The sequence below is a fragment of the Chelonoidis abingdonii genome, chromosome 19 (genome assembly GCF_003597395.2).
Source record: "Chelonoidis abingdonii isolate Lonesome George chromosome 19, CheloAbing_2.0, whole genome shotgun sequence".
NCBI lineage: Eukaryota > Metazoa > Chordata > Testudines > Testudinidae > Chelonoidis > Chelonoidis abingdonii.
In genome coordinates this window covers 17,765,935-17,793,336 of record NC_133787.1, presented here as the reverse complement: position 1 = coordinate 17,793,336, position 27,402 = coordinate 17,765,935, and the positions used below count along the sequence as shown (strand labels likewise).

At 42.6% G+C, this 27,402-nt stretch overlaps 2 protein-coding genes across 2 annotated transcripts in view; both read right to left on the bottom strand.

The window, feature by feature from the left end:
* The window catches only part of LOC142047962 (ATP-binding cassette sub-family C member 12-like), a 20,905-nt gene extending 7,042 nt beyond the window's left edge, over positions 1–13,863 (bottom strand). Inside the window, exons 1-6 of the mRNA XM_075073875.1 lie at positions 13,692–13,863; positions 11,626–11,715; positions 11,318–11,507; positions 6,243–6,402; positions 4,613–4,691; positions 4,158–4,271 (exon numbers count right to left, since the gene is read on the bottom strand). Coding sequence (XP_074929976.1) covers positions 4,158–4,271; positions 4,613–4,691; positions 6,243–6,402; positions 11,318–11,507; positions 11,626–11,715; positions 13,692–13,796 — 738 coding nt within the window. The 5' untranslated portion in view covers positions 13,797–13,863. The remainder of the gene's footprint in view (positions 1–4,157; positions 4,272–4,612; positions 4,692–6,242; positions 6,403–11,317; positions 11,508–11,625; positions 11,716–13,691) is intronic.
* A 2,208-nt stretch (positions 13,864–16,071) lies between these two features.
* The window catches only part of LOC116828661 (ATP-binding cassette sub-family C member 12), a 74,508-nt gene continuing 63,177 nt past the window's right edge, over positions 16,072–27,402 (bottom strand). The window contains exons 19-21 of the mRNA XM_075073837.1: positions 25,349–25,555; positions 23,275–23,501; positions 16,072–16,213 (exon numbers count right to left, since the gene is read on the bottom strand). Coding sequence (XP_074929938.1) covers positions 16,072–16,213; positions 23,275–23,501; positions 25,349–25,555 — 576 coding nt within the window. The remainder of the gene's footprint in view (positions 16,214–23,274; positions 23,502–25,348; positions 25,556–27,402) is intronic.

Here is a 27,402-nt window from a genome sequence, read left to right as displayed (position 1 = left end):
ACGTTAGCCTCGGACCATGGACGCACAACGCCGAATTACTGTGCCTAGTGTGGCCGCATGAAATCGAATTTATAATAGCAGTTTTATAAAACCGATTTTAGCTAATTCAATATTATCCCATAGTGTAGACGTGGCCAAATACTCACTACACTTTAGATTCTTAGAAGAAACCCCAGTGATGTGAATTTGATTCTCATTTTTTCCTGTTCTATTTGTATTGTTAAAATAAGCATTTTAAAGATTTCTCCCACACTGATTTCAATGGGGCTACTCAAATCAGGGCCGGCTCTAGCAATTTCGCTGCCCCAAGCACGACGGCACGCCGCGGGGGGCGCTCTGTGCTCGCCGGTCCCGCGGCTCCGGTGGATCTCCCACAGGCTTCCCTGCGGGGGGGTCCGGTGGTCCCGCGGCTCCGATGGACCTCCCGCAGGCCTGCCTGCAGATGCTCCACCAGAGCCGCGGGACCAGCGGATCCTCTGCAGGGATGCCTGCAGGACGTCCACTGGAGCCACCTGCCGCCCTCCCGGCAACCGTCAGAGCGCCCCCCGCGGCATGCTGCCCCAAGCATGCGCTTGGCGCGCTGTGGCCTGGAGCTGGCCCTGACTCAAATGCATAAAGTTAAGCAGGTGGTGTTTATAGGATTAGGGCCTTGATTTGTAATATAATTCTGCTACTTGCTGGTGGAATGTGCAGCAAGGTGCAGGGGGAATGTGCTGATGTTCTGGATTTTGTAATGATTTGGGTATTATTTTTAACGAATGGTAAAGCCAATTACAGCTTGGGCTAGGCATTCTTTTATGTCTTTTTAAATCTCAATGAATAAATACTGATTTTAATCATTGGATACCACAGTTATAAACTGAAATTTCCACAAGATGGGGAAATTTTAAGCATATTGGTCATCTAAGCAATAGCACCATCTTCCTCTTCAGTTGCTAATAACTGAGTGGATACATAAACAATAGAAAATGAAAAGCACCAAAAGTTAGTTATCTCATTCTTGTATTTCAGGATTATTTAGATAGTTCATCCTCTAACACAAATAAAACTATTCCCAGAAACAAAAGTAAGTATGGGGTGTAACAGAATATACCCTGTGTTCATACCATACACGCTATTGTAATAATCGTTGTACAAAGTATGCCTTGTAAGGTATCATTTGAAAACTCATAATATGTTGTTCAGTATCGCCTTGATAAAATGTGTTAGCAAAACTGTATGTAAAATTGTAAAATTTTCCTGTATGGTGTTATTAACATAGGTTCCAAACTTCACAGCCCTGCCTAAACAGAAGGCGGCAAACAAGTCTGCCCTAAACAAAGGAATGTGTCCTTGACATAATTTGCATTTACGTAGTAAACAGTTGTCAAGCAAGAAGGGAAAGAAAGACGGCTCAAACAGGTGAGGGGAAAAAACAGCAGGGAACATCCTCCAGCATAGACTCTTTGTCTTCTAGTGCCCAGCTGGAAATATTTTTCAAGAGGGGGACTGAAACCATAAAAGGAAGGGCAAAAACCCCAAGGCACCCCTTTCTCTCTCCCTGCCCATCACATTCATTGCACCGGAAGTGACAAAGGAAGCATTTGTTGGACTCTGGGGAAAGGATCCTGACATACAGTTTAGTCAGTAAGACTCCTGAAAGCATGTGGTGAGAATCTTTGCTTGAATCTGATATAGTTTTTAAGTTAGGTATTTGTAAATGTCTTATCTTTATTCTCCTTGTGAGCATTTCTGACGTTTATGCCTCATTTTTTGAACTCAAAATCTCTCTCGTAGTTAATAAATTTGGTTTATCTAATCTAATGTATTCAAATTGAAGTGTCTGGGCAACTCCATTTGGGATAACAAGTTGTGTGCATATTATTCTCTTAAAGGAATAATGGACTTAAAATATTTTGTACTGTCTAGGAAAGGTCTAGACAGTACAGGACATACATTTCTGGGGGAAATCTGGGACTAGGGGAGTGTTGGAGGTCACCCTGAAGTACAGCCAAGGCTGGTGAGAGTCTAATCGAAGTGTGGCTGGAAAGCTGCAGTTACATACAGACATATAGGGGGTGGTTTGCATGCCGGAAGGCTGTCTGGGAGTGGCCCAGGTGGGAGCTACTTCAGCAAGGCATTGTAAGTCCCCTCTCCCCTAGGTGGCAGGGCAGGGGTGAAAAAGCCCCTCACTGGTCTGGACTGTACCCTGGTATGTCACAGGGGCCAGTTGTGTTTGTTTTTCAGGAAAGATTTAGGTCCTAAATCCTTCTCTCATTGAAGCCATTGGCAAAACTCTCTGGGTGACTCCAAATGGAGGAAGATTGAGTCCTAGAAGAGCAAATTATGACTCCTATTTTATGAAGTATTGAGGAAAATTTAAACTTGAGTTACAGGAGAGAAAAGATAGGACACTTGCAAAGAGGACTCTAAGAGGCAGAAAAGAGGCAGTCTTGTAAGTGGAACCCAACGGCAGTTTTATATGTATCATCTAATATGTACCTGTCTTTTGGGGGGAGTTCTGACTTAACTTTAACAGCTAATGTATATGGATGTAATTTCTTAAATGGCTATGTATGCAAACAACATGATCCTGGTGTGGGTGGGTCCTGTGATCCTTACTTACATTGAATAGTACCTTACTCCATGAAGAGTCTCATTTTATTTCAGTGAGACTAGATTAAGATAGAATCTTGCTCCTATCTAGTTTCTTGAATTGCACAGTGTGCGCCTTCAGAATTGCAAATGTGGGTTTAAAGAGGAGGTTGAAGCCCTTTGGAAATGGGGTCCACTACATTAAAATACAGAATCCATGTTTGCGACCATCTTGATACAGTTGCAGGCTTGAAAGGGTTTGCCAGAGCTGGAAATTCATAATTTAAAAAATATTTTGAAACTTTTCTTGGGTGAGGTGGGGAGAGAAACAGTGGATCCTTGGAACTTTTTTTCTGATGGTTTAGATGATTGTGGAGGAATGAGAAACCTATTATAAACTAACACCACACATCTTGTAGTATTAAAAATGGGTCCAGATATTTGTATAGATCAGTGCTAAGTGACAATATGTGCATGGCTTTATTAAAATGAAAGGTACTCAAGATCTTGAGGCTTATACATTAATAAGGATTTACTGATCCAGCCCTCATTGATATTCATGGTCTTTCCGCTGAGTAGAAACTGGATTGGGCCCTTGCTGAAAATTGGCAGTAAGTCAGGCTCCATTGTCATGTTTATGCTCAAATATGCAAGTTAAAGCCAAACAAGCTTTTATGCTTTTACAGACAGATGTAGGAACTTGTTTGTTACTGCTTTATTGCCTTATAGATTATACAATGTCACCACTTGAAGAGTAGCCTGATGGACCAGGCTACAAGGTTATTTAGTTTCCTGAGAACACTAAGAAATCCCATTATGGATTAGTTCTCCTGGTCTCTCTTACAGGTTTTAAACCTTCATTCCGAATAAGTTTGAATATGTATATTTGAGCATAAAAAATATTTGTAGGGATGTGCTTCTCTGGGGAGAAAGAATCCCTGCAGACAGAGCCCTTTTTTGAAATTTAAATTTCGTTTTCACTTGAAAAAGCATAGCTGAGCAATAGGCAAATCTCAAATATGCTTTGCCAAGCAAAAGACAAAAGGTTAGACCCTCAGCTGGTATAAATCAGCATAGCTTCACTGAAGTCAGTGGATTTATACCAGCTGATGATTAGGCTCCATGATTTTATAAACTAAAAAATGACCACAGGCTTCCTGTCCTCATGATTCTATTAACTAGTAGGACAACAGAACTTTGTGACTTCAAATTGCCAAAAGCAGCAATTAAAGTGAGCAGGAGACATTGTTAGTGTGAAATGTATATATTGTTGGAAAATAAAGAATATGGGTGTTCAACCATTAACTGCAGTAGATGTTTAGTGTTTAATATGACAAGATATAGGTTGATTTATGAGGAATCTAAAAAGTGGAAAAGATTTGGATCAAATACAGCAAATAAATGCTGAAAAATATATTTCAATTAAGTTGACTTTACTCATAAGCTAGTCATAAAACTGAGAACAAACATGTTGGTTTCTTTGCAGTTTCACCTTTTCCCCTCTGTTAGAGGGGAAAAAGTATTGCAACTCTCATGTATTCGGGACCACTGCTAGAAATATCAGAATCTCTCCCATTACTTACTTTTGAATTTCGAAGGAGTGCTCTTGCCATACAAAGCAGCTGTCTTTCCCCTACTGAGAAGTTTTCTCCATTTTCAACAACTTCTGCCTGTAATTTTCCTGGGAGTTTCAATATCTAGAATATAAAGAAAAAGATGCAATGACAATACATATTATGCAATAATACATATTGATTGTGCATGATCATACATTTATCAGGATGTCATATTTTCATGATCGTTAAAAAGAGTGTTGTATATTTCAAATAAACACTTGCCATTATAAAATCAAAAAGGGAAGCAATGCGGTAAGTAGACATTATTCATAACTAATGAATTATATATTAATGCCTCACTATTATTAATGCCATACCAATCTATCATGATAAATTAGATGCCGTAACAAACAGTAAATAATGACTTTCCTTTTATTATCTTTATCAGAAAATGAATTATGACCAAACCCCCCAAAATGTACCGTCTCTTTTATAAATGTTCTTTCCAGAGCTTTCCAGATCTGCTCATCTGCATAGTTACCAAAAGGATCTAGGTTGTACCTGACAGGCAAAAATTAAAATGATTTTTTTAAAAAAATAAAACAATATAGTACAACAATATTTTGTTAATTACTATTACAAGTCACTTTGAACATGAAATATTTTGGCTCAATGGCCAAAGAACTTATCTCTGTACTTTAATTTTTATAATGCATGTTTTCAATTATTTTTCATACATTGTTTTCCTGTATTCTGAGCTCTTAGCTGGTTTGAGGGAAAAATCGGTTTGTCCTGTTGATACTTATGGACTCATGATTATTCCATAGAATATGTTGATATTATTATAAAAATATAGTAGCTATATTCAGGGTTTCAGTGTTATTGCTAATGTGATCTAATGCCTTCTCTTCTCACCCAAGTGGGGTTTTTATTAAGGAATTTAAGGAATGTTGGTGAACAAGGCTGGGCAGCATATTCCAACACTAAAGAGGAGCATGAAAGATTGCATGGAGGGCATTGTAAAAGAAGATGAAGGTCTTATGGAGGCCGAATGGAGACGAGGGTGCAAGGGTAATGTAGGCCTAGTTGAAGATGTAGGCAGGCACTGTCTGACATAGGGCTATGAAGGCAAATGCAAGAAGGAGAGCATGAAGAACAGCACAATGGGAAGCCAGGAAAGTAATGCAAATAAAAGGATGATGTGGTTGAAGTGACAGCCAGAGAGATGAATTTTGGCAGAAACATTTTGTATACGTTGGATAGGGACAAGGGAGAGTGGTGGCATCACATTTAATGAGGAATGGAGGTAGTGGAGAGGATCTAGAATGAAGGATAATGAGCTCAGCTTTGCTTTCATTAAGTTTGAGATCATGGTGAGCCATTCAAGCTGATATATCTGAGATACAATGAATTCTGCTCCTATTAAGATGAGTGATTTTTAGAGGTTAGTTTCCTCCCATTCACAAACCATGTTCTGTGTATATTTTATGAAACCCTTTTTTCAAAAATTTGATTCCAAGATAATTACTGGACTTGGACACAGGTCATCTAGGTTCAATTCACAGGGCTGTCAGAGACTTCCTGTGTAACCTTGGCAAGTCACTTAGGATATGTCTACACAGCAGCTGAGAGGTGCAGTTCCCTCCATGGGTAGACATACATGCACTAGTTCTGCTTGAGATGGCACCTAAGAATACCAGTGTGGCCCCAGCAGCTTGAGCTAGCTGCCAGAGTACAGCTTCCCCCAACCTCCTGGGTAAGGACGTGGGTCACCATCCATGCTGCCATGGCTATACCATTGTTTTTAGATGCTAGCTAGAGCAGAGCTACTGCCTCTATATCTACTTGTGCTGGGAATCACGCTCTCAACTACTGTGTAGACATACCTTAGCCTCCCTGCGTCCCAGTTCCTCATCTGTAAAAGGGGATAATAATATTTATTTTATTCCACCTTAGTCTGTTTGTACTGTACGCTTTTCTTACTATGTGCATGTATAGCGTAAGGGGGTTTGGATCTCAAGGCTTCAATCTCAAACCAAAATGCCTCAATTTATGATTTAATGAGATTTCACTTCGCAACAAATGTTAATTTACAATTATAAGAACAACTACCTTACTGTACCTACAAACAGAACAGGATCTTGAGGAATAATAGAAAGCTTTGTTCTTAGATCTTCCAAACTAATAGTACAGATATCCACATCGTCAATTAGAATAGTACCAGCAGTTGGTTCTACTAGTCGAAAGAGTGCAACTCCTAATGATGATTTTCCTGTAGGGGATTAAAAAAAAATATTATTCAGATAAACTTTGACTTTTATAAACAATGATGTGAAGTGCATTTTAGTCTACCTGGAAAGTTTCAGATTTGATATATGTGTGATCCGAACTCTGTTTTACTCACGGATCAGTTAAAGCACAATTAGCAGCAGTGCAAATTGCTAAAATGTAGTTGTCTGTACCACTTCAGTGTGTCTCAACACTTATATAAATTGATCACTTTGAAGGTGAGAGGTAAATTCATTCTCCATGCTTGTTCATTCTTGGGCTCCCTGCTAAATATGTTAACAAGTTTGCCAATAATGTTAATTATAAATGAAGGATACTTACTTGTAACCAGAGTTCTTCCAGAAGACTCTGTAAATACCCATTAATGGGTAATGCGCCGCCTGATGGTGCCTAATGATAGAACCTTCTCCAAGTAGTGCCCACAGAGTACACATGTGCCCATCATCTCAGCATCCTCAAATGTTTCAAGGGTAATCAATATGAGGTGGTGGTGTGCCCCTTTCCACCTCTTTCTTTCCACCACTAACCCAGAGAACCAAGGTAAGACTCTGAGAAAGAGGGGAAGGTTATTTATTTGTACCCAGGTTGTGGTGTGAATATGCAGAATCATCTCGAAGAATTCCAGTTACAAGTAGCCAACCTTCACTTTTTCTTTGAGTGACTCTGCATATTCATACTTATGAGTAGTTTGGTACACAGTACTGAAATTTCAGGAAGAGGGAACAGCGTCCTAATCAAATAATGATTGAAGTACGTCTCTGCTAACTCTGGCATCTACTCTTGAAGCAAAATCCAAAGCATATTTTTTGGTAAAAGTACAATAGATCACCTCGAAGTAGCAGTTTAGTAGATTTCTCCAGTAGGAACATGTTTAAAGCATGCAAGAGATGTTACCATTGCTCTAGTAGAATGATACTTCACAATAGCAGGCACAGGAACTGCCACTTACTTATAACATTCAGTTATACATTGTTTAACTGATCTAGAAATAGTCTGAATAGATACACTATTACCCATATGATTCTTACCTTAAGAGACAAATAACCAAGATGACTTTCTAAAACTCTTTGTTCTATTTAAATAATATGCCAGAATCCTTCTAGCATCTAAAGTACGTAACTCCAATTCCCCTTCATTAGCATGTGGCTTAAGGGAGAAGAATTAGGGGAAACAAATTAATAGTTTGATGGGTAATTCAGATGCTATTTTTGTAGAAACTTGGAGTCAGTTCTAAGAATCGTCTTGTCTGTATGTGTCATAAACAGATGGTTAAGGGTTAATACCTCTTTTACCTGTAAAGGGTTAAAAAGTTCACCTAGCCTAGCTAACACCTGACCAGAGGAACCAATGGGGGAACAAGATGTTTCAAAAGGAAGGAGGGAAGTCGTCCCTTGGTTTTTAGAGTTTCAGTTTCAGCCAGAGTGAAAAAAGATCAAGGAACCAGCCTCTGATCAGAGTAGTATGTTTGAAAGAATAATAGGTTTATGTTTATTTCTTGTAATGTGTCTTATGCAATTAGAGGTAGAATCAAATTGGTATTTTTTTTTTGTGTAACAAATTTGTGCCCAGGGAACATCCTCTGTGTTTTGAAATCTGTTGTCTGTGAGAGTACTGGTATGCTAATCTCTCCAGAGGGTTTTCTTTTACCTTCTTTTCTTTAATTAAAGCCTTTTTCTTGAAAGTACCTGATTGATTTTTCCTTGTTTTAGAATCCAAAGGGATTGGATCTGGACTCACCAGGGAATTGGTGAAGGAGTCTCTCAAGGCTACCCAGGGAGGAGAAGGTTTTTGGGGGGAAAGGGAGTGATCCAGACACTGAAAATTTTGGATGGTGGCAGTGATTCCAGATCTAAGCTAGTAATTAAGCTTAGAAGTGTCCATGCAGGTCCCCACATCTGTACCCTAAAGTTCAAGTGGGGAAGGAACCTTGACAGTATGAAAAATAGTAAATGATGGAATTGCCATCAGAGCGGACTTTTTGATGCCCGAGATCCGTAAAAAGGGAGATTGTGGAGTTGATATGAAGTAGCAGGCCCTCACATGAAAAAGACTTCAGCAGCCAATTGTCCAAATATAGGTAAACAAACAGTGCTTTCTTAAATGCACTGCTACTACAGAGAGCCACTTTGTAAAGACTCATAGTGCTGTAGAAAGGCCAAACAGCAGGACGTTGTACTGGAAATGTGGCTGGGCCATAACTAAACAAAGGCTCAGATGGATTGAAACATTAAAAACCAGAACTTCCAAATGTACTTGTTCAGTTTTCTGAGATCTAAAATTGAAGAGAATCCCTCATCTTTTCCTGTACCAGAAACTATCTTGAATAAAACCCAGATACCAAAGATGTTTGGATATCTCTTTGACAACACCTAGCAGAAGTAGTTTTTGAACTTGTGATAGATAACCTCATGAGACAGTTCTCTGTAAAAGGAAGGTTAGGGAGAATTGAAAGAGGATAGTTTTTTTATTTATATGGCATACCTCTCCTCGATTTCTAGAACCCATTTGTCTGATGTAATAAGCCTTCAGTTCTTTATGAAAATGACTAGCCTGTATCCAAATAAAGGAAGGGAGGAATTGTCACTTATTGGTTCCTGACTCTCGAGCCTCACATCAAAATATCAGGCCTGGCGTTCAAGGAAGGTAAAGAGGAGGGAGCAGGTTGTTTTGTCTTAGGTGTGTATCTAAAAACTTTCTTCTTGCACTCACTCTGAGATGAAAACAAAGCTTACTGATGCTGACATCTGTGATAAGCAAATGACTAAGGTAAAATTGTCTCTGATAATGGAAACAAGGAATGTGGTCTCTGTCTGAACCAGGGATAGATACCCAGTGAACAAGCAGTGAATTTGCTATCTGTTAATTTTTCAAAAAATTAATCTATCTTATTGTATCCCTCTCAAAAAGAAAATCTTCCATTTTAAATTGGTATCTACAGCCAGTGAAGAGGAACAAAGCCAAAAGCTCTAGTGGAAGAGTGAGAAGCATCAGCTGAAGCCCTGAGAGCATGCTTCACATTTTGTCCCTTCACCAAAATAACATTTGCCAGCCTTCTCTTATTGTCTGGGAAAGCCTGAATGAACACAGATGCCGTGACCACCTGGTAATTAGCCATCCTAATACCAAGAGATGAGGAAGAAAAAAAACTTTCTTCCCCTCTCTGTCAAGAGTCTAATGAGCCTAACTGGACCTAAACTTATTACTGGCAGCAGCTACCACAGTGAACTAGGCAGAGGGTGAATGTGACAGTAAGAAAACCCCAAGTCTTGAGGTATCTCATATAATTATCTGCTTTTTCAGAAATACACTGACTGTAAGCAGGGGTTGCCCAAACAGTCCTAGAAGGCTGTAGGAGACCATCCAGTATGAGCAACCACATCCTATTCCAGAAGGCAACCCCAAGAATGTCCAATCCTGGATGGAAGGTTTCCTCCACAGCCACAGAAGATAAAATCAGCGTGGATGCCATATGGTCCACCAGGTCATGAAACTGCAAAGCATCCTCAGAAGGAGACAAAGCAGAAACAACACCTACTTGCTCATCAGGTGACAAGTCACATCAAAGCCTGTATCTATCTGCTCTTGTTCAAAAAGAGGAGCTATCTCTATCTTCCTCTTTAGAAAACGTGTCAGGCACAGCTATCTGCGCTGAAGATAGATCTGGTGGAACCAGATCCAAGCGTTGCTCAGCTACTGGATCCATATCTGCTGAAACATCACCTCTTCATCCATAAAGAGGATGACTCAAAAAGTCCTGTGGTGCAACCCAACCAGGAGTGCCAGTCTCTCCAGTAGCTGGGATTTGGGAAGATGCCCATAGGAGACAGAACAGTATTGGAGTGGGGAAACCCAGGCTGAGAAGGCATAAACTTGGATGAATCAGGTCTCTTAATTCTTCATCTGCCTCCTCCACCTGATGATCTAACCTCAGATCTGCTGTGGACCTCACAGAAGACACCAACAGAACTGGAGGGTGAAGAGCAATAGAAGGTGAAAAAGTTCTGCCTTGGGACCCTGTTGGAGTCCTAGGAGGAAAAGGCACAAATGGATTCAGAGAAAGACTAACAATCTCCTCTGCTCGTCTCCTTTTTCAGATGAAGAGGAAGCAGAGGACTAACAAGCCATCTACCTCTCACTTAGATCTGCGGAATGCTCAGATGCAGAATTGTTCACTTCAGCCACCACAGTAAGAGACCTTTTTGGATTAGAGGATGACCCCAGAACAGCAGTGAGGAAATATCTAGCCTCACAGACCTACAAAGTACCAGATCCAGCAAAATACTCAGCTCCACACCTTTGGTCTTTGAAGTTGAAAGTGGAACCAACTTGGGCTTCAGAGATGGAACTGCAGAGGCCATGTCAGAATCAGATGGATCCATCAGAGCCCTGAAATTGGCAAGAAAGCCAGCTCCCAACTCCCCAGCTGATGTTCTCCCAGTCTCTGCTCCAAGCTGGCTGTTCCCCCCGGAGTCCTGACTCCCGACAGGGAGCACAGCAGCCGACTGGACTCCAGGCAGGATCTTCCTGCTGGAGGCAAGAAGCCCCGGAGGGCAGCTGGGCTCCCAGTGGGGAGCGGTGGGGAACTGAGTGCCCTGGCCCTCAGCCCCCTACAGTGCCTCTTTTTAGTCGGTGGAAGTGCTCCTGGTAAGGATGTGCATCACCGACAAAAGGAGGGTAGTGTGGACATCAGCCATCACAGTAAGTCGACTTAACATAGGTCGACTTAAGGTTGCGGTGTAGATGTTCCCTTAATGGCAGAGCTGAGTCCTTTTAATGTAATGTCACAATTTACAGATGAACTAACTATAGAAAACAGTGAACTATCAAAAATATGTAATAAATTAGTATGAGAGGCCAGAGAGAAATTGGGGGGGAAAAGACAAAATGGTATATCACACCAGAGCCTGTTCTTCCAACGATACCAATTGTTTCTCCACCATGAATGCTCATATTTAAACCATTGAGAACAACAGGAGTGTTGTTTCTATATTTCATCTGGTAATCTTTAAATGTAATGTCCCCTCGATGCGGCCAGCCTTTGGGAGAGTTCACTGTATCTGCACACTGGGAGGCCTCAGGAACACATGTCTACAAGAAAGGGGAAAAAAGGAAAACATTTAACTGAGCCACAAAGTCAACAGTTAAAGATTTCAGCAATATTTATACACATGGTAGTCTTAGTGGCCTATTTAGATGTATTTCTTACCGAAATATATTCTTGTATCTGTTCAACAGAAGTGAATTTAGCTTCTGTCTCAGTCCCTGTTCTTACACATACTTGGAGAAGTCCACTCAACTATTAATAAAATAAATAAAAACCTTAATGGAACTATTCATATGCATAAAGTTGAGCATGTGTCATAAATCTTTGCAAGAAAAGGGCCTAAAACAAACTCGTTAATATTTATATCTGAACTCTTCTGACCTTTGTCCAGAGCTTCACAGGAAAACTCCTTCTGTCTAACAAGTGATACATATGATAGTGGTCATTTAGGGAGTGACTTTCAAAAGCACAAAGGAAAGTTAGCCACCCAACTCCCATTGATTTTCAGATTGATTTGAGTGCCTGATTGCCCTTCGTGTCTTTGAAAATCAGTCCTTTACAGTCTGACCTTCAAAAGATAGGTGCACAAATGTGTATCTAATATGTTTGTTTATTCAGCCAATACTCCGTGAGGGGGTTTTGCGGTGGTGTAGTCCTTCCATGCCCATTTCAGTACAAGGCTATTAGGTATAATCTACCCACAGCTGTGCCAATTCTCCATTCCTTTTGAGAAGTGTAAAATCTGCACACACACAACTGTATGCCTGGAGTTTCTCTCTCTCTCTAATTAGCCTTGTATGTAACAGGCATTTGAAAAAGTGTATATGAACCACATAACAGCATACAGCCTTTGGAATGTAGCCCAGTGCATTGTGGGAAGTCACCTTCTATTCACTTCTGTCTACAGTAGCTCTAGTGATGAATGAAGAGTGCATAATTAATGTAAAAGAGTGTTTTGGAGAATCAAACTGCACACAAGCTAATCACCAGCACAGCTCAATAATAGATCTCGAGGTGATTTCAAAGCTATTACAACTGCCTATGGAGCTTGCCAAGCTGCAGCAACTGGAAAAATATCTTTCACAGTTTGACATGAGGGTCCTGCATTTTTCTGTCCTTTCTGCTTACTGTTAGGAGATATTCGGTTGTCAATTAAATGTGTTATAAATATATTTGTATTTTCCATGACATCTTAACTACCTCACATTTAGGAATAAATAATATATATTTTTTAAATCTACATTTTCTCATATTTATCTTTAACATTTAAAATATATTTTGGCAACATATCATTAATCCAGCAGTAAAAGTCATTGGGCATATATATTCAATCATTGCACACTAACTTTTAATAGATGTATGAGCTTTAAATGTTACAAACAAAAGTAGTGGGCTAAGGTGACGACAGTTTAAGGTAAAAATGCAGAAACTACTTGTTGCTTCTAAGAGGTTCATTATGACTGGAAATATTTCTATTACTTTATTGAAAGTAAAAAGGTTATGAAAGTAACAACAGTACTCTAAGTGTCTAAGAATGGGGATGGTTTATTGTAATTTTTAAAGAAAAAAATAGAATTTATTTTCATTTGCCGTTAAAAAAATAAACAACTGCCATTTCTTTTTGTGCTTTGCAATAAGTTAGGTATTTTCTATGGTAAATTCTATATAAAACCTAGGGATATTTAACATTCACATACTAAACACAAATGGTTTGGAATTATTTACTTATATATTGTGCCCTAGTACATGAAAGCCCTAGTCAGGATCAGATACACACTCTGGAAGGTGCTGTACTGACACATAGAAAGACACAGTCCCTGCCTTGAAACGTTAGCAGTCTAACTTAAAATAAGATATTACAAATGAGTTATTAAATAATAAAAGGTAGCGATGCAGTGAAATGAGGATGAGGTAACACATTTACATAAATTAGCTATGTGTACAACTTGAGTCTCAGCTCTTTCTAAAATGTGAACTATTTTTTGTCTCCCTGTGTTCTCAATTCTTTTTCACACTGGGTAATATCTTGATCCATTGATTTCAGCACCTAATGCATTATTTGCAGAGTAAAGTATTGCCCAGCCTGAGTACGAGTGGTAGAATCTGGTTTCAAGTGAATATAATACTTACATTGTATTTTAGGATAAAGAGAGGGTAGAATAGGAACTGTATATGCAGTAACATAATTAACAGAGGTTAACCCAAGACGCCAAACATTTATTTTTTACCTGGATAATATAGGACAAAGCCAAGCCTTTTGCTGCAGTACTAATAAAAGAAGGGCTCAAAGCAACAAATAATGCCACAATGAAGGTTACCAAGGTCATGAGCATATCGGTTCTAACCGCAAACCAGCGTAGTGCATAATTAAACAGCAGAAAATGGCCGCAGTTTTCATCATTTAGCATTTTAAACCTGAAATGAAAATAGATGAACATTTCTGATAATCTAAAAGAGGTTTTAACACACAAATACCAAGTTCCATTCCTCCTGGTGAATCGGAGATGTAGGTATTTTTATGATAGCCTTCATGCATGTTTTATTCTACTTACTTAAAATATTATGCAAACAGTTGAGTAAAACAGGAGATACCACAGCTTAGTATGAATTTTTCAGGATTTGATTTATATTGCAACCTTTTTCTAAAGGATCACAGGGGTAGCTGTGTTAATCTGGATCTGTAAAAGCAGCAAAAAGTCCTGTGGCACCTTATAGACTAACAGACGTATTGGAGCATGAGCTTTCATGGGTGAATACCCACTTCCGCATCTGACGAAGTGGGTATTCACCCACGAAAGCTCATACTCCAATACATCTGTTAGTCTGTAAGGTGCCACAGGACTCTTTGCTGCTTTTTCTAAAGGGAGGCTTCCGTAAATCCCATCCTCAGGAACAGAAATGATCTACTGTATCTGGACAAGACCCACAAATACTGTTAGGGCAAGACTATGTACAGATTTAGGAGCTCTTGGAGTCTAAAGGGGCCTTAAAGTGTATGTAAGTGTCATTTATGCAGTGTAAAGAGCCATCAGCATAAATGAGAATCAGACCTTTAATGCAGACGAGAAGTGTCATGATTAACCTCAAAGTCCACATGACATGATATAAAACACAACTGTCCTTGTCTATGATCATGATACATTGTATTAAATATTGCATTAGTTAACCTGTATTCTAACAACTTGTGCATTTAGACACACAGGGAAAGTGGGAGCTTCCCTTTGTAATTTCAGGGGCTACGGGTAGGGGCCTATCAAATTCACGACCATGAAAAATGCGTCACGGACCATGAAATCTGGTTCCCCCCCGGGAAATCTGATCTTTTGTGTGTTTTTACCCTATACTATACAGATTTCAAGGGGGAGAATAACATTTCTCAAATTGGGGGTCCTGACCCAAAGGGGAGTTTCAGGGGGGTCACAGGGTTATTTTAGGGGGATTGTGATATTGCCACTCTTACTTCAGCACTGCCTTCAGAGCTGGGCAGCCAGCGAGTGACAGGTGTTGGCTGGGTGCCCAGCTCTGAAGGCAGTGCCCCGCCAGCAGTAGCGCAAACATAAGAGTGGCAATACCATACCATGCCATCCTTACTTCTGCACTACTACCTTCAGAGCTTGGAGAGTGGCAGATGCTGACTAAGGGCCTAGCTCTGTAGGATACCATGCCATCCATACTTCTGTGCTGCTGCTGGCGGACTTCAGAGCTGGGCTTCCGGCCAGCAGCTGCCATTCTCCAGCTGCTCAGCTCTAAAGGCAGCGCCACTGCCAGCAACAGCACAGAAGTAAGGATAGCAGTACTGCAACCCTCCTGACAATAACCTTGTGACCTCCCCACAACTCCTTTTTGGGTCAGGGCTCCTACAATTACAACACCTGTGAAATTTCAAATATAAATAGCTAAAGTCATGAAATTTATGATTTAAAAAATCCTGTGACCGTGAAATTGACCAAAATGGACCGTGAATTTGGTAGGCTCCCAGCTATGGGATCTGAACCTTTAAGCAAGCTAAGCAGGGTTCATAGTCAGTTCTGGAAAAAAGATCTGACATGGTACAATTCATGAGACATCACAAATCAAACCCTAAAGGTCTGTATGTGTGGGTCTAGATCATTTTGAGACCCCACCAGTGAGAACTCATTGCCCCTTGGCTTTTAATTCAGATCCTAGAAATTGCTTAAAACTCAGAAAGTAAAAATATTGCACAATGCTCAAAAGTGGACACAGAGATAGGACATATAGTGCTGTTTGTGAGACTTCTAAGAGTTCGTGGTACAAACAAGGAGCATCATTTTACAAAAATGAAAAGCTGAAGGATCATTGCTGTTCCGCATTATAACAACAGAATGGCTTCATCAGTGTCACTTAGGGTGACCAGATAGGAAGTGTGAAAAATTGGGATAGGAGGTCGGAGGTAATAGATGCATATATAAGAAAAAGCCCCGAATATAGGGACTGTCCCTATAAAATTGGGGCATGTAGTCCTCCTAGTGTCACTGCATGTTCAAGGACACAGTATCCACAGTCAAGTAAAGAATAACAATGCAGTGCTATCTGTCCATATCAAAATGACAAACAAAACAAACAGGATATAATTGTAATGTATGCAGCTTACTGGTTGATATAGTCTTCTTTTTTATTATAAGCATGAATTACACTGAGGCCTTGCACAGAAGAAGTAATGTGTGAAAACCATGGAGATCTGCTAATGTTTTCCATTCTTTTTAGTTCTCTGATGGCTCTCTGAAAAATTCTGCAACAAAATGAAAGCAAAATGATATTGTACATGTTTATATGTCAATAAGCCAATGGTATATATCACAGTCTCATGGCTAAAGCCAGTAGTCTGAACTGGAATCTCAAATGGCCTGCACTGGGAGAAAAGAGAGCAGCACTGCCCTGTAGGGAGGAATTATATTTCTCAGCCTTACCTGGAGCTCCTAAGTATGCAGAAGGGTGCACATACCATACTATGCTCCACTCTGTGCTCAGTCAGCTTAGCATAGCTGGTAAATGCCATGGCTTTACCATCTTCCTTTCACCCTCCTGGAGTACCTTGTGTCCCCTGAAGGCTAAGAGGGAGCAGTCCCTAAGCCCAGGGACTAGCACTGAAGTACAAATGGAGGAAAGCTCCTTGTCTAAACTTAAAGTGAATAGAAATTGTGGGTGCCTCCTGCCTCCATTTTTAAGGGCTCAGTTTGAAATACTTTTAAAAGGACTGGATAATCAGAAGGGACTGTGTGCTCAATTTGAGATACCTTAAAAGGACTGGATGCTTAGTGCTTTATGAAAATCAGGTCATTTCTATGTGTCTCAAATTGGGCACTCAAAGTCACTAATCACTTTTTAAAATCTTGGCTACGTGTATCCTCTCTACCCCAGAGTGAGAGACCAGGCATAATCTAGCCCTTCATGTATATCATAATGTATTATGAGTACTGAAGTATGAGAGTAGATTTTGAAAACTGAAGAAGTGATATCATCTCCTCTACTTCCAGGTACTGAGGGGACGAGAGGCACATGAGAAAAATACATGCAACATGTGGCCAGAAAACATGTATGGGGAGTGGTGCCTAAGCAGCAGCATTCCACTGAACATCCATCCTCCATATGAACAACAGGACTGTGGCTGGATGCTTCCACTGAGGGGGTGTGGCTTTAAGCTGCAGTCTCCATGGTATCTCCACTGCTGGAGATTATATAGCACAGGCTAAATAAGACGGTTACTCACCTTTGTAACTATTGTTCTTCGAGATGTGTTGCTCATATCCATTCCAATTAGGTGTGCGCGCGCCACATGCACGTTCATCAGAAGATTTTTACCCTAGCAACACTCGGTGGGTCGACTGGGCTCCCCCTGGCGTGGCACCGCTATAGCACCGAATATATACCCCTGCTAACTCGTCCGCTCCTCAGTTCCTTCTTGCCGGCTATTCCGACAGTGGGGAAGGAGGGCAGGTTTTGGAATGGATATGAGCAACACATCTCGAAGAACAATAGTTACAAAGGTGAGTAACTGTCTTTTCTTCTTCGAGTGATTGCTCATATCCATTCCATTTAGGTGAATCCCAAGCCTTACCTAGGCGGTGGGGTCGGAGTGAGATGCTACAGAATGCAAAACTGCTGAGCCGAAGGCTGCATCGTCTCTGGATTGTTGTACCAGGGCATAATGGGAAGTAAAGGTGTGCACTGAAGACCAAGTAGCTGCTCGACATATCTCCTGGATAGGTACTTGAGTTAAGAAGGCGGCTGACGCGGCCTGAACCCTGGTAGAATGTGCGGTAATATGTCCCGGAGAGACATGAGCTAGATCATAGCAAGTACGGATGCACGCCGTTACCCAGGACGAAATCCTCTGAGAAGAGATGGGTAGGCCTTTCATCTGATCTGCCACTGCAACGAAAAGTTGGGGTGTTTTGCGGAAGAGCTTCATTCAGTCAATATAGAAGCCAAGTGCCCTACGGACGTCAAGGGAATATAACTGCTGCTCCCGACGAGGTGTATGTTGTTTGGGAAAGAAGACCGGGAGGAATATGTCCTGGTTGAGATGGAAGGCTGAGACTACTTTGGGGAGGAACGCCGGATGTGGACGTAACTGCACCTTGTCTTTGTGGAACACCGTGTACGGTGGGTCCACCATCAGAGCCCGAAGCTCAGAGACTCTCCTAGCCGACGTGATGGCTACAAGGAAGGCTGTTTTCCATGACAAATATAGAAGCAAGCAGGTTGCCAATGGCTCGAATGGAGGAGTCGAAAGTCTTGTCAGGACCAAGCTGAGGTCCCAGGAAGGGGCGGGGTGTCATACTAGGGGGTATAGATGCTCCAAAACCTTGAGGAACCTCGAGACCATAGGGTGGGAGAAGACAGAGTGACTACCTTCTCCTGAGTGGAAAGTAGAAATAGCCGCCAAGTGCACTCGCAATGATGAGATAGCGAGGCCTTGACGTTTAAGATACCAGAGATAGTCCAATATAGTGGGGATGGGAACCTCCGTGGCTGTGGCATTCAGTGTTTGACACCAGCAGGAAAATCACTTCCACTTGGCCAAGTGTGTAGACCGAGTGGAAGGTTTTCAGCTACCCAGGAGTACTTCTTGCACTGGGGCAGAGCAGCGTAACTTCGATTGGGTTAACCATGAAGGAGCCATGCTGTAAGATGGAGGGATTGCAGGTCTGGGTGGTGAAGCCTGCCGTGGTCCTGAGTTATAAGATCCTGATGAGGAGGCAGGGGGATCGGGTTGGCTATCGAGCGGTCCAGCAACGTGGTGTACCAGTGTTGTCGGAGCCATGCAGGGGTGATCAGGATCAGGTGAGCCCTGTCCCTGCAGAGCTTTAAGAGAACCCTGTGGACTAGTGGGAAGGGTGGAAAGGCGTAAAGCAGCTGGTTCTTCCATGAGGTTAGGAAGGCGTCTGATATCGAACCCGGGGCGAGACCTTGGAAGGAGCAGAACCTCTGGCACTTCCTGTTCTCGTGGGAAGCGAAGAGGTGTGTGTGGGGAAAGCCCCACTTCTGGAAGATGGAATGTACGATGTCTGGGCGAAGCGACCACTCATGAGACAGAAAAGATCTGCTGAGATGGTCTGCCAGAGTGTTCCAGACCCCTGGGAGGAAGGATGCTACAAGGTCTATTGAGTGGGCTATGCAAAATTCCCACAGTTGGATCGCCTCCTGACAAAGGGGGGAGGATCGAGTCCCTCCCTGCTCGTTTATGTAGTGCATGGCCATTGTGTTGTCCGTAAGCACTGAAACACAGCGACCCTGCAGATGTTGCTGGAACATCTGGCACGCCAGGCGGACTGCTCTCAGCTCTTGGATGTTTATTTGCAACGCTAGCTCTTGAGATGACCAGAGGCCTTGCGTGCGAAGATGGCCTAGGTGAGCCCCCCAGCCAAGAAATGATGCGTCCGTTGTTAGGGATACTGAGGGCTGCCTCGGATGGAATGGCAGTCCTGCACACACCAAAGAGGGTGTTAGCCACCAGTCAAGGGAGCCTAAGATGCTCTGAGGAATGGTGATCACCATGTCTATGGTATCTCTGCCTGGGTGGTAAACTGAGCAAGCCAGGTTTGAAGGGGATGCAGGCGTAGTTTGGCGTGCTTGGTTACAAAGGTGCATGCGGCCATGTGACCAGGGAGGCTGAGACAGGTGCAAGCCGAGGTCGTCGGAAAGCTTTGGAGGCTTTTTATAATTGAAACTAGTGCCTGAAACCGGGGTAGTGGCAGGCAGGCTGTTGTGAGTTTGGAGTCTAGAACGGCCCCGATGAATTCTATTCTTTGAGTAGGCACTAGAGTAGACTTCTCTAGATTGATCATCAGGCCCAGTTGCTCAAATAGGTCCGTGATGATGGCCACGTGCCTGGTGACTTGGGCCTTGGAGGTCCTTCAAATAAGCCAGTCGTCTAGGTAAGGAAAAACATGTATGCGCCGACGACGGAGAAAGGCGGTCACTACAGCCATACACTTTGTAAACAAGCAAGGGGCCATAGAGAGGCCAAACGGAAGGACTGCAAATTGAAAATGTTGGCAGTGCACCATAAACCGTAGGTATCGTCTGAGAGGGGGATAAATGGCGATGTGGAAATATGCGTCCTTCATGTCGAGACCAGGGCACCAGTCTCTGAGATACAGGGAAGGGATGATGGTCCCCAGGGATACCGTGCGGAACTTCAACTTGTTCAAGAACATGTTGAGTCCTCGAAGGTCCAGGATGGGTCGGAGATCTCCTTTTGCCTTGGGGATTAGGAAATATTGGGAATAAAATCCCTTGCCCCTTAATTCCTCCGGTACCTCCTCTATAGCCCTGATCGAGAGGAGTGTACGAACCTCTTGCCAGAGGAATTGCTCGTGAGAGGGGTCCCTGAAGGGGGACGGGGAAAGGGGGTGAGAGGGAGGGAGTGAAATAAATTGGAAGTGGTATCCAAATTCTACCATGCATAGGACCCAATGATCTGAGATTAATTGGGTCCACGCAGGGAGGAAGGGGGAAAGGTGGTTGGAAAACTGAAGGGGATCCTGGGGAAGGACTGGTGCTCTGCTCTCGGGCGCACCTTCAAAAGTTCAGTTTGAACCCATCATTGGTTTGGCGGGACCATTATTGTGTCCCCCTTGGGTCCCAGATTGCCGTCTGCGGTTACCGCGACTGCACCTTCTGCCAAACTCTTGTCGTGGCCTAGGTGGGGGGTAAGGGCGCTGAGGCTGGCTACGGAAGGACTTTCATTGTGTTTGTGGGGTATGCATCGCATAATCACCCAATTGTCCTTGAGACTCTGCAGCCTAGGGTCCATTTTCTGAGAGAAAAGGCCCTGGCCTTCAAATGGCAGGCCCTGGATGGTGTGTTGCAGTTCAGGAGGTAGGCCTGACACTTGCAGCCATGAGATCCTCCTCATTGTGATTTCAGAGGCCATGGTTCTGGCCGCTGAATCGGCAACATCGAGTGAGGCCTGGAGGGAAGTCCATGCCACTTTCTTCCCTTCCTCCAGAAGGGCCTGGAATTCCTGGCGGGAGTCCTGTGGGACCAGTTCAGTGAACTTGCCCACCGTCTGCCAGGTATTATAATTATATCTGCTAAGCAGGGCCTGTTGGTTCACCACCCTGAGTTGGAGGCCCCCGGCAGAGTAGACGTTACGTCTCAACAGGTCCATCCGACTAGCCTCCCTCGATTTTGAGGCGGGGGCTTGCTGGCCATGGCGCTTCCGCTCATTCACGGATTGGACCACCAGACAGCATGGAGGAGGGTGGGTATATAAGTATCTGTACCCTTTGGAGGGTACCATGTACTTTCGTTCCACTCCTCTGGCCGTGAGAGGGATAGATGCCGGGAACTGCCAGATGATGTCCGCTTTAGCTTGTATGGAGCAGATGAATGGCAAAGCCACACGAGTTGGTGCATCTGCCAACAGTATGTCTATCACTGGGTCTTCAACCTCCGGGACCTCCTCTACCTGGAAACTGATATTTAAGGCGACTCGCCTCAGAAGGTCCTGGTGAGCTCGGAGGTTGATAGGGGGCAGGCCCAATGAAGATGTACTGGCTACCGCCTCGTCTGGGGAAGAGGAAGATGACAGACCCAGAACGAGTGGTTCATGTATGGACTCTTGGTCAGGAGGTACGTCAGGGTCCGGGAGGACCTGAGGGTCTGGTGCCAGAGGATATTCATCTGTACCCGCTGGAGGGGGGTGGCTAACAGTGGCCTCCAGTGCGCAATGTTCCGACGGGGCAGAACGTGACGGTACCGTGGGTTCGCCTTGGGCCAGTGATGAGATCGAGAACGCTGGCGGGACCTCGATCTTCAGTGATGCCTCCTGGTGGTGCCAACGGAGAATGGTCTTACCATGGCAGGCTTGCCTGTTGACTGAATGACCCGCATTGGCGGTGCCGGGGTTGAGGCAGGGTGGGCTCCGTTAATGCAATCAGTTCCCTTGCCGTAGCAAATGTCTCTGGTGTAGTGGGAAAGATAAGCTCTACCAAGGCATGCGCCGGGGAGCTGTCATGCACCGGAGTCGATGGCCCTTGTGTGGTTGGAATCAACAGTGCTGAGATTGTTGGTGCCGCGGCAGTTACTGGTGCCAGGCAGCTCGACTTAGGCTGCTGCTCAGACTGCAGTGCAGATGATGTAACCGCAGGAGCTTTGAGCTTCTTGGCACATGGGGAGAGGGAGCAGTGCCGGGCAAGTTTCTGGGCCGGTGACGGCTGGTGCTGAGATGTCTTCGTGGTGCCAGTGCACTCCGGTGCCGACGAGGCACTTCTCCCTGGCATGGACTGTCCGGCACCCGGTGCCGAAGGTGAAGGAGTGAGGGCTGCCTCCATTAGGAGCTGCTTGAGGCGAAAGTCCCGGTCCTTTTTCATCCACGGCTTGAATGATTTGCAGATCCTGCACTTGTCTGCAAGGTGGGATTCCCCAAAGCACTTGAGGCAGGAGTTGTGAGGGTCTCCCGTGGGCATCGGCCGGCGGCAAGCCGAGCACGGTTTGAAACCCAGTGAGCCAGGCATGGGCCTGGGCACCGGGTGAGGGAAATGGCTAATCCCCAACCCTCTGAACTATATACACTGGCTACGTTTACGAAAAGGTATTAAAAGTATTAACTAGAACTATAGAGAATAAACTATATATGCAGTAAGTATTAGAACAAGTGAATAGCTAGGGAGGTGGAGATCAGCTAAGCTGCGCTCCACTTTCCAACGACCGACATGGGCGGTAAGAAGGAACTGAGGAGCGGACGGGTCGGCAGGGGTATATATTCGGTGCCATAGCGGCGCCACGCCAGGGGGCGCCCAGCCGACCCTCCGGGTGTTGCTAGGGTAAAAATCTTCCGACGAATGTGCACGCGGCGTGCGCACACCTAATTGGAATGGATATGAGCAATCACTCTAAGAAGAACAACACATTCCAGGATACCTTAGTTATGACTTCCCCTGCCAGCCTGGCTTATTTCTGTGGCTTTGGTCCTAATTGTAGACCTATAGGTTGAGGGAAGGTTATGGATGACTTGTGTCTCTGTAACATCATTTTGGGCAGACCAAGGGCTCTGGACTATATTGGCAGAAGACAATGCAAGCAAAAGACTGAATTTAGCCCTTAGTATGGAAGGCAGTAAATATTTGATAGTTTCCCAGTTTCCATCGGCTGTGCCTGCTCTATGAGATACTGGTTCCTGTAGTTCTTACCCTCCAGTAAACCTTTACAGAAGAATTTATAGTATTTTGCAACTGGAGTTCAACAACAAATGTACATAAGAACTACAATTGCTATTGGCTAGACTGCAAAGATAATAAAAATTCTTAAAGTAGTTCTTAAAGAACTAGCACATCAACTTACCGAAAGAGAATAACAAAAATAGTAGCTAAGACAACAACTGCAATTAGGAGGAACGGAAACACAATGGCTATTATGATTAGAATAGAGAGCACCATAAAAAACTGCTGCAAAAAATTCTCTGCATGAAATGGAAGTCTCACATCCAATTCGTCTATATCCTTAGAAAAACGGTTCATTAGCCTGCCAGTGGGAGTTGTATCAAAGAAACTCATTGGACTCAGTAAGATCTGTGGATAAAGGGAAACAGCAGAATCAAATGACAGTCTTTGTCTTTTACAGTATTCAGAGTTTGTGTGATAAAATAGATACTAGTATAATCTTGGCTAAAATGTAAATAAGAGGAACAGCAAACAAATGTATTATAGCTTTTACAAGATCACATAATATTTGTGAAGCAGCCTTTGAAAATAGATTAAATGTTTCCTAAGGGCTTATCTCCTGTTGTCATGATCATAACAGAATAAATGCACATGAGAATCTGAATGGTGAGGATCTACAGTACACCTAAAAAGGAATCATTACAATAAGATATACTGTATAGGCCCTGATTCATCAAGGTGCTTAAACAGGTGTCTGACTCAAAGCAGGTGTTTGCAATATTGTGGTAGCCATGTTGGTTCCAGTATATGAGATAGAGAAGGTGGGTGAGGTAATATCTTTTATTGGACTAACTTCTGTTGGTGAGAGAGACAAGCTTTCAAGCCACACAGAGCTCTTTTTCAGGTCAGAAGTGCTCTGTGTAAGCTCTAAAGCTTGTCTCTTTCACCAAGAGAAGATGGTCCCATAAAAATATTACATCACTCATCTTGCCTCTCATAGCAGGTGAGTAGTTCCATTGAATTTGATAGGACTACTCGTATGCTTAGCGTTGGGCAGTTACTTAAGTACTTTGCTGAATCAAGTCCTCACAAAATATAGGAACAAAGGACAGGTCACACCAGATTAGATGAATGAGGTAAAATTTTCAAAAGCACCTAGGTGATCTAGGAGTCAATAAGCTTTACAAAAGCACCAAAGCAGGTTAGGTGCCTAGATCGCAGGTGCTGACTTTCTGATTTCCCCAGGAGTGCCAGACCCCTGCTCTGCCCCAGGCCCCACCCCCACTCCACCCCTTCTTCCAAGTGCCCATCCCCATGCTTCCTCTTTCTGCCACTGCTCCTCTCCCAGCTCTTCCCACCCCGTTCCTCCCCTGAGCATGCCCTGCCCTCACTCTGCTTCTTCCTGCCCCTGCTCCTCCCCCCCAGTGCCTCCTGCCCGCTGCTGAACAATTGATCAGCAGCGGGTGGAGGCACTGGTGGGGAGGGGGAGGAGCTGATTGACAGAGCCTGCCAGTGGGTGCTGAGCCCCACTGTTTTTTTCCCATGAGTGCTCCATCCCTGGAGCAACCAGAGTTGGCGCCTATGGCCTAGATGCTTAGGCACTTTTGTAAAGCCCACTAGGCAACTATCTGCATCTTTAGACACCTAAATACCTTTATAAAGCTGGCATCATTTCTGAAAATTGGATTTAGGTGCTTTTGAAAATGTTACCCTTTGGCCCTTAGACTCCAGTGCCTGGGGTGATTTTCAGTTGGATTTGAATTCCTGTTTTTAGGCACTTTTGAACATTTTACCCATTGCCTTTTTTGTCCAGTAAAATGCCTTCAGCAGAGACCAATATCTGATGCTTCAGAGAGAGATGAAAATCTGTATGGTGTTTCTATTCAGTTGCACAGTGCTGTCACATGGTGATGTCGCAGTTTCCCTCAACAGCAATCATTTAGGTCCAGGTTGCAAGAAGTAATAGTTTGCATTTACATAGTCTTTCATCTGAGAAGCTCTAAGCACTTTGTGAACATTAATTTAAAGTTTACAGAAACCGTGTTCAGAAGGCAGACATTATAATTTAATAGCGAAACAGGCACAAAATGTTCATATGCACTGCTCAAGGTCATACAGTGAGGTAGCAGCTGAACTGGGAACAGAACCAATGACCCCAGGCATCAACAGTCACTACTAAACCATACCCCATCCTTTTATAAGCTTATTTTGGTAAATATCCCATAATAATGGTTAAAGTCATGTATTTTCCATACCTTATAAAATACATCATCATGTAACAATGAAGAAGCCTTTAATGTTGTCTTTGTGAAAACAAACCCTTTGATGATGCTTAGGACAATCATGGTCACCATGCTCATTCCGTAGACTAACTGGTAAAAGTGCAGTCTGGGGTTATCCGAGATGCTTCCCATGTCACAAATGGGATATTCTGTTTCATTACTCAGGAGGCTGCAGTTTGTCTTTAAAGCAAATGTGTAAAATACAGTGATTTAAATTTGAAAGCTTTTACCGGTTAAATGATAAATGGATGGGGATAAAGGAAGATCGGACAGTTAAAGTGTAGGGATACCCTCATCTACACCACTTTCCCTATGCCTGAGTCAGAGATGAGATGGCATAGCGCTATTATGTCACCTTCACACCACACTTGAATCTCCTCCCCCCCCCCCAGTGAAATCTTCACAATGCTGTATATCCACTGATATCATGCAACCATAATGACTCAATCTCACCCAATATTACTACTTTTTACAAAGAAAAAGATTTTCCAGTTTGAAATCCTACAGATTTTTGTAACAACAATTCTCTGGCTATGTTACACACACCCCTTTACTAGCTTCCTCTTGTTTTATTGTATTTTTTTAAGTTTTGTAAAATTCATTTTCTTTAGACAGTTCCATTTTTGCCTACATCTCATCTCTTGTTTCTTTTAACAACTTATCCCCCCATTCTAATTTGAATAGAAATTTATTTTTATCCCTATTAAATTCTTTAAGACTTTTCTAGTTATCATGTATGTATATGTCACTTCCCTTCACTAAATGGAATCAGAATTGTATTTCATAGGACCCTATAGCTAACTGTTAAAGGAGAATCTCCTTCTGTGCATGTGGTGGGGTCTTGTGCTTTTGGAGAAGGATTTGCATTCTATGTTGTTATCATTAAATTTTAAATTACTATGGTGTGGAGCTTAGTGACACCTGTGATGTTTCTAGGTCCCACAGCCTTGTTACTCTAGTAATATGATTTGTTAAGTACCATGTGTATTTATGGTGCTATATAAAATGTAATAATTTTGCCTCCTGAAAGCAGTAGTTGGGTTTTAAAACCTATACTTGTATATCTCAGCAGGCAACCAGCCACTGAAATCTAGAAGTCAGAGTTCTTACTTAAACTCTTCAAAATAAGGTAATGGCATGTTGTTAAAAGCCAATAGTTTATAACCTTGGCTTTATTTTTTCCAGTCCAGTACGTACATCCATGGAAATAGAAGTAGTATTGACAAAGCAGTTACCAGAAAGACAGTGATTCTTATTTTTCCATGGAAATGTATATCAGGTAAGGAAAAGTAAAGTCAAGATTTTAAAACACCACTGTACCTTTACAAAATTACCTTTACTTTATTTTGTAATCCTAACCCTTGTTTATAAAAAATAGCTGCAGATATCAGGAGTCTTTTAGCTCCTTGCCTTTGAAATATCTTAAATATAATAAATTTAAGAGGGGAAAAATTAATATCTGTCTTTTCAGGGACACTGTCAGAGATATCCCTATTTAAAAAAAAGCAAATTTTTAACTTAATGATAACACCTTAAATTATTAAGAACCAATTTTACTTTTCTCCATTAATTATATTAATATTTTGCATTTCCTTTAGGATGAAAACAAATTGATCCTTTTTACTGGAAATTATGCTTCATGGTTTTGATGGATGAATACAAAGTTACTAATGATGCTTACTTCCTTTGTAGAGCATTTTGAGATCAACTGATGAAACATGCTCTATAAAAGCTAGGTATTATTTATTTATTTATTTGTTTATTTTATTATAGTTTTCGGGTGATAAACACAGCATACTGGAACGTTATACAAAAGCTGTTTTCATTTACATTATTGTTAGGTTTTTCTGTCATTAAAAAATCCAAACACCTAAAGTTGAGTCACTGTCAGCTAGTTAATCCCCTTTTATTTAGTGATAGGGAACATGTTCATCTATGAAGCACTTTTGCAGTGCTACATAGGGGCAAGTTTTCACACTTGCCTAAACCTTATATAGCTGCAAAGACAAGTAGAAGGAAGAAATTTC